Source organism: Macrotis lagotis, chromosome 2 (assembly GCF_037893015.1).
Source record: "Macrotis lagotis isolate mMagLag1 chromosome 2, bilby.v1.9.chrom.fasta, whole genome shotgun sequence".
Classification (NCBI taxonomy): Eukaryota; Metazoa; Chordata; class Mammalia; order Peramelemorphia; family Peramelidae; genus Macrotis; species Macrotis lagotis.
In genome coordinates, this window is record NC_133659.1 from 233,232,452 (window position 1) to 233,240,710 (window position 8,259).

Genomic DNA, 8,259 nt, shown 5'->3' on the forward strand with positions numbered 1-8,259 from the left:
GCAAACCCAACTGATATATCCTCTAGAATTACAACATCTTAAAATAGAATCAGGGCAGCTGATTATTTTCCCCCTTTAACATTCATGAAATAGAACATACCTTGAAAGGTTCAAATGTCCAATTGAAAGTATAATAAAGTTTATTTTGGTTAAAACCTGAAACAAGGCTGAGTTTGAATTTTTCAGCCTAGTTGCTTTGTGTAAACTGTTTATTTAACATCATTTTTGGCTCTTATTCAATAAACCACCATCATAATCCCATTCACAGACAAAACAGATCACAGATTAGCAGACAGTGGTGTTGTAAAACACCAAAATCACCTACTATCTCTGTGAAATATAAAGAACTATTTTTTAAATGTACTTTTACCAGCTTTATTTTCATAGCTAAGCTTGAAGATCACTAACCCTTTCCTATCAGTCTGGTTCTTTTAGACTTCTATGGAATAGTAGAAATTCTGTTTCTCCTTTTAAAAAATACCATTATGCTATTGGAATAGATTTTAATTAAGCACATAAAGTATCCTGGACCTGAAACTGTTGTTTTCCAGAAAAGGCATGTTAGCTTTTGTGTAGACTGGAAGAGACCAGTGCCAATGCCCCAAACCACCTATTGTTTACATTTCATTTTAATGTGCTCAAGTTCAATAAAAGTTTATCAACTCTATTAAAGCAGTAACTATTGGAAATGATTTAATCTCCTTAGCACAAAAACCACATGAAAGAAATCCAGTTTGTAGGACAAGATTGAACATGCTACATTGGGGGGTTGGAAGGTAAGAAACTAAATAATTGAAAAGAAATGAAACATCTATCAGAGACAGAGCATCTGTCACCTGCGTCACTCACATGCGAGCAGGCACGTGTGTGCATGTATGTGTGTGTTTTGCCCTTTCCATGTAAGGATCTGGCTGTCTACCAAAAGTCATAGTGCGTGATGGGCTGCCAAACATAGGAGTAATCGGCTGCTTAATATCACAGCACCAACACTCTCCTGCACAGACGATGAATTGTGTTACATTTGAACAAACAAATGTCATGTGAAAGGGTGCTAGTCAAATGTCTCTTGGCAACAACACAATGAGGACATATATCTTGAGGTCACCAGCACATAATGACACTGTATGTATACAGCACCTTCTGGAGTGAGAAGAGAAAGGCAATTTTCTTTTTTGCTTCAGGTCTTGAAAACCAAAATGCCAATTACTTCATGGCTTTCAGGTTTATAAATCACATAAAGTAAATCTAGAATCCATCAGAGAGAGTATGTTTATCTGTGGCATCACTCATATGTCTCTGTATGTGTGAACACATAAATGCATGTATTTATTCTATATATGGGGTACATACATATGAGAGTGAGCTTAAGAAACTTTCAGTTTTGTGTCTTATTTATGTATTTATGTCATTCTTTGTATATTTAACAAATATTTGTTGAAAACCTGCAGGATTAATGTTTTTGATGGTTTTGACTTTGGAATGGATCAGTAACTTTAAAATAGCCGGTACAATTTAAAATTATTCTTATAAAATGTTGAATCAGAAATATGAGAGGAATAGAAGAAAAAGAATTCACAAAGAGGATACATGATCCTGTAGTTGTGTCTGTCTGTAAGTGCCTATGAGTAGATTTGTGCCCATTTCTATGTGAATGTGTGTGTGTTTGTGTGTGTGTGTGTGTGTGTGTGTGTGTGTGTGAGAGAGAGAGAGAGAGAGAGAGAGAGAGAGTCAGATACATATGGATAGATAAGAAGATAGGGAGAGAGAACCAAAGAAACAAAGATATAAAGAAAATTGGCAGAGGTGGCTAGGTGGCGCAGTGGATAGAGCACTGGCCCTGGAGGCAGGAGTACCTGGGTTCAAATCTGGCCTCAGACACTTCATAATTACCTAGCTGTGTGGCCTTGGGCAAGCCACTTAACCCCATTTGCCTTGCAAAAACCTAAAAAAAAATTGGCTATCTGGAATACAAGTGCTTCCTGACATAGGTATTCCCATAACCTCCTAAAAAATGATGTGTTTTCATCATACCAATTTTTTCTTAGGTTTTTGCAAGGCAAATGGGGTTAAGTGGCTTGCCCAAGGCCACACAGCTAGGTAATTATGAAGTATCTGAGGCCAGATTTGAACCCAGGTACTCCTGACTCCAGAGCCGGTGCTCTATCCACTGCGCCACCTAGCCACCGCTTCATCATACCAATTAATGAATATGTCGAGTATAAATTTAAGTTCCCATGCAAATTAAATAATCCATCTTTAGGCATAGGTAAGGCATAGGTAACTTTAGGCCTAGTTCTGAAGATTGTGAGTTGTGAGTACCCATATTCTGCCATCTTCAATTGCTTGGCTATCAGGGGAAACCAGTAGATGGACAGGTAAAAATTACAGAAAGAGAAATAACTGGAATTTTTATATTCAAAATTATAAAAAGTGAAAGCTGACTGTTAAAACAGTAAGCATAGAAAAGTCAGAACTTCAGGAATCAAATTAAAATGTAATTGGGAAATGCTTAATAAAATCAATAAAAATACAACACAACATAGATTATATTTTCTAAATCTGTCACTTAGAAAAAGTCCTATAAACCTCCCTGAGAAAATGGAGTTCCATTGGATGACAGCTTTCACAAATGTCTTTGAGAAGTCTCTACCATACCCAACTCACCCTCTCCACAAGTCTTTTTGATTTATAGTTTAGGAAAATCATTAGTCAGAGGTTCAAGATAGAGGATCCTATTCCTCTCATGAGGCATGATGTTTTCACCTATGTGCCTATGCATTACTTATCCAATTTCCTGTTATGTTCTCCATCACCTATACTTTAATTTTCCTGAATTCCTTCAAAATTCAACTCAAATCCTCCAATCTGCAGGAACCTTTCCTAGCCTCTTACCTGTTCATACTTCCCCCTTACAGAGATCATCTATTTACTGCATACATATCCTGAATATTCCCCAATATTGACATATTATCTCACTCATTATAATGTGAACTTCTTGAGGGCAGGGGTTGTTTTTGACTTTTTTTCCAAGCATTTTATAAATACTTATTGACTGACATTTTTAGGACTTCATTTCCTGGATAGGTTTGAGAAAGTAGGAAAGAGAAGTGGGAGAAAGGGATTTGAGAAGTGAAAACTTACTAGAATACCAGGAAGAAAAGCAGAGGGCCCAAAATAATCCTACCACATGCATAGAAGGAGGAGAAAAAAGATGGCATACCACTTCTAGTTTTTACTGATAGGAAATCCATTCCCTCATCCTCACTTGGGTTTGCTACCTTTCTCTTATGTCTCTTTAGGGGCATGAGCCAATAGAAAATGATAAGGTTTGGGGACAGCACCTCTAGATAGCAGAAGGAAGAAGTAGAGTACTTTCTCCCCTGGAAAGAAAATGGCATCTTTAATAAAGCTAGCACCTCTAGAACAAGTCAAGTTGTTCTGCCTGATTCTCCAAATTATTTTTGTGACCTTGGATGAATTAAAGCTCTCAGTCACTTAATTTCTTGATTTTTAATTTGATGTAGCTGAATTAGGTAGTGATAACAATAAACATTCATATAATACTAATGATTTTCCAGGTACTAGTGCATTATTTCATTTGTACCTCATAACAACTCTGGGAGGTAGATAGTATTGTGATTCACATTTTACAGATGAGGAAACTGAAGCAAACAGAGATTAAATTACTTTCCCAGTTAGTAAGTATCTGAAGCTAGATTTGAACTCAGGTCTTCCAGATTCCAGGACCAGTACTTTATCCCCCGTGTCACCTAGATAAGGACAGTTGGTTGATACTCAACCTGAAAGTAGTTTCATCAAATGCAAACTGATGTAGTTGGATTAAATGACCTTAAAATACAGCTAGGGACTTTTTTTTGGGGGGGAGGATTAGGAAAGATGACAAAGATGTCTCTGAAAATTTGTGACTTACCCCATATCACAGTGACAGTATATAGATCTGGGTTTTGAATCTTGTTTTCTGTCTTGGGATCCAGTCCAATTTTCTTTGTCATCAGATTTGGACAGACTAAGTTCCTTTTAGGTCCTCATCTTAACATTCTTTTTGATGTTAAAAATGAGTATATATCTATATCTATATCTGTTCTTATACCTGTTCTTGACTTTTGGGGACATATTTTATTTTTATTTTTATTTTTTTATAGCTAAATGTAATGAGCTTTTTTCTTTTCAACCAGGACAATCAGCCAAAGGCAGATTAGCTTTGTTGTGCATTACATTTCTTTATTACTGTAACTGCCCACATTGCTGATCTGAAACCTTTCACAAGGTACAGCTTAGCCACAGCATTTCAGAAAGATACATGGCAGGGTGTTACCCACACTTTGCAATATCCATAGAAAGACCAACTAGGAAACTGTGCGGCTAAGTATTTTTAGATTCTACTATCAGCAATATTTAAAGGTTCAGATTATTTCCACTAATATTAGCCATTTTTAGACAACAGAGAAAATAATAGGGATGTTAACCCTTTCAATCAAGAGCTAATGAGTAGCTCAAGAGTCAGATTTTAATGGAAGAATCATGTCTTTGTTCTTGTGAGAGGATGCTACTCAAATAGGTACATTCTATTTTCCTAAAATGCTTGTTTTAAGTCCCCAAAGAGCTCTAAAAAACTCTAGGAAAAAAAAGAGAATGAGGCAAGGTCCAGCCTACCCTAGTGAGATGGTATTAAAAGAGGGGGCCAATGAATCAGAAGCTGTGGGAAGGTTTTGAGGCATCAATGGTTCTTTCCCTAATTTTGAAGACACAAATATTTTATATTGGGGTAATATTTTTAAAGGTGCATATTTTTATTATCATTAAGTCAATGAAACAAGTTTTCATTTGTAATTTAATGACTCTGTAAACTTTGATTATGTTTTATTTGCTTTGGGATCATTATATTTGAAATTTTTGCTAAAGGCTATTAAGATACTTCCCTCCCATTTTATAGGAATATTAAAACATGGGAGCACTCAACTCATTTCTTCAAGGTCAGGAAAATGCCAGTTAGTCAGTAATTTGAAAAAAAATGACCCCTAAACATTTAGTAGAAGCTCTATTAGTTCCCCAGGTATTTATCCCAAACATATAAACAAACACACTGGAGACACATCAAGTGTTGAATAGGTGTCTTACTATTTATCATTAGATAAATTTGCTGTTGTTCAGTTATTTCAGTCATGCCTGACTCTTCATGGAGCCATTTTGGTTTTCTTTGCAGAGACACTGTGGTGGTTTGCTGTTTCCTCCTCCTCTAGTTCATTTTTATAGATGAGGAGCTGAGGCAAATAGGGATGGGTGAGCTGACAAGAGTCACCTAGTGATCTCATGCTAAATTTGAATCCAATTTTTCCTGACTCCAGGTCTGGCACTCTATCCATTGTGCCACTTAACTGCCAATATTAGATAACACCTAGAGCTAAATAGTTTCTACCAGATACTCAGGGGCCCTGTTTTAAGTAATGGACTAGGTAATACAAGTAGGTAAATGCTACTCTTTTTAGAAAGAAGATCACTCATATAATTTGATAGAGATCAAGTTATAACATTGATAGAGATTAAATTATAGCATTAGCAAGTAGTACTAAAATACAGTGATCACAAGGCAAGCAAAATGGAAATAAATGTTCAGAGAGGTGAAAAATTCATAATATATTAGTAAACAAAAATGTGTTTCATTGACCACATACTAAAAACAAAAATATCCTAAGCATTTCCAAAATTCAGAATATTTTTTCTAAAGTTAAAAATAACATGTAATTATTTGCATACTTCGAAATTTATTGAAACATTAAAGTAAAATTTTTTGAATGATTATCATATTTTTAAAGTTTTTTTTAATTTTGGGAGCTGTATACAAATGCTAGCTTATATCCACTAATAAAAAAGATAAAAGTTCATTAAATAAACTCTGAATAAACAATGTGAGTTTAAGGATGCAGGTAATACTTGGTGTGGCTTCTGCAGTTTTCCAGAGGAAATCAATCTATGCTCCCATCCCCTTTGCTAGTCAGACATCATACAGAAACACAGCTACCGTAATATCTTTTTTTATAGTTCAAAGGAAAATGAATACTTAGAAGTGATACTATCCACTAACAGTTATGTATTAACCTTTAATTACAATTCAGTTTTTGTTACAGTAGTGAGAACTATATCAACATTAAATTACACTGAAAAGCTTAAATAATAAACAGTTTCTTGCAAGTTCTGAAATACATGTGTATCCAACAAAATACTCTATATATTTCACACCCCCTTCTAGGAAAACAACTTAAAAATTTTTTTCCTGGTCTTTTTAAATAAAAGAAAATTCCCCAAAACATGTTAAGCTGAAGATTACAGTGGAAAAGACCAATAATTTTAAACACAATATTGTTCTTTTTAGTAAAGAAAGGTAGATAGAAAGTAATGGACTCCTTTGGCCCATTGTTTACATGAGTAGCAAGCAATGAGGCATAGGGATGTGTTTGGCCTTTTATAACTCGAAAGCTGGGAATCTGGCTTTTGCTGGAACGAGCAGCACAGAAAGGAAATAAATTGTTCCAGCCATACCTTCAAAGAGGGAGAAAGGTGTATCAGGAGTCCTGCAACCATGCTCACCGTAGTCTAGGCACCACTCAGCAAACTTACAAGCTCTATACAGATATGTCATGTCACAGGTGAGATTGTATAATGTTAGGAAGGCATATGCATTGCCAGCAACACCGTGGCAGAGCCCATATCCTTTCTTGAGTAACCCATACCAGATCACATCAGCACACTTCAAGGCATCATTAAGATACTTCTCATTGAATACCGTGTAAGCCTCGGTGAGCATGTAGATAACTCCAGGGGCCCCATGGCACCAATGAACAAGGAGATCTCTGGTATCATCCACACATGGAGGGTAGTTGCCAGAAGGAAATTTCAGCTCACAAACGTAGTCTATACTGGGTTTGATGACATTATGCAACTTCACTTGGCTTACCTGAAGGCTAGGCTGCATCAAGAAGTAGTAAATACCTGCCAGTCTGTGGGCAGCCCCTACATAATATTCTTGATACCATTCATACATCAGTGGTGTCCTGGAAGAGAAGTTTCTCTTCCTGGCAAGAGTCTCACCTGATGATAGTACCATATCACAAACCTGTTGAATATGTTGCTGAGGTATCTTTCCTTGTCCAAAGTACTTGTTCACAAAAAGCAAAGAATAGATGTAACCCATTCATCCATAGAGCATTTCATCAGGAGCTCGGGGGTCAAGCTTAATCAGGTTTAAAAGGCGACTGATGCAGTTCTCGACCTGCTTCTCACTGCCCATCTTGTGGTACACCACAGCTCCTACTGCTAAAGGGCCAGCATCCCCACAGAGAAAGGTGATGGTACGCTTGGACAGGGAACATAAGCTCTTTTTTATGTATTCATGGGACATCTGAAGGTAGCCTGGGTCTCCACAGACATTATATAGATGTAAGTACAGTAAAGCAATACCTGCCCATCCAGTGTAGATGGTGCAGTCCTGACAGTCAGCTGACTTTAGGCCAAGTTCCATTTGTTGAAGAAGCTCTTGAATCTTACTGTTTATACGCTGTGAGAACTCAGGAGTAAACCTCCCTGAAGAGTCGCAGTAAGCCGAGGCCTGCGCCTTGCTGTAGTCCGGGCAGGGGTTGGAGAATGCCCTCTCTGCCATGCTGCCAGCTGCGAGCCTGGAAGGCGGGGCGGGAGCGTGCGGGCAGCGGCGGCAGAGCGGGCGGCTGCCAGGGAAGGCCGCTCTCCCCACACGCTTCTCGCTCCCCAGAACCTTCTTCAGTCTTCTCTCCCCATAAAGCAGAGGCGCCACCTCCCCGTAGCATAGGACTCTCCAAACCTGGGGACATATTTTAAAAAGAAAAAGATATTGTGGTTTAGTGGAGAGCTTGCACTGGGAAGGCCAATACACATTGATATACACTTATTTTGTGACCAGCACAAGTCACTTCTAAGTATTCCAGGCAACTCTACATGATAAGTTGCTTTGAAAAAAAACCTGTAACTATATATGTACAAATAAATATGTAACTATAAATGTACACATTACATGCATATGTATAATACATATATTACATACATATTTAAATTAATTATGTAAAATACTTTAAAGCCTAAAAATTCTTTTCATATGCTCCTTTATTTTTTTTATTAAAATATAACTATTAAATAGACCCAGGTTAGGTGCTGACTGTTCATTTTGGATGGAGAGAATAACACCCCATTTATCCTTGCTACTTTAACCAT

General features: G+C 37.1%; 1 protein-coding gene across 1 annotated transcript; it reads right to left on the reverse strand.

The window, feature by feature from the left end:
• Positions 1–6,240: 6,240 nt before the first annotated feature.
• LOC141511482 (glutathione S-transferase LANCL1-like) lies at positions 6,241–7,844 on the reverse strand. Its single transcript, XM_074220647.1, is given in 1 exon segment — positions 6,241–7,844. A coding segment is annotated over 1 exon segment (1,194 nt). The 5' UTR covers positions 7,676–7,844; the 3' UTR covers positions 6,241–6,481.
• Between the last annotated feature and the right edge of the window lie 415 nt (positions 7,845–8,259).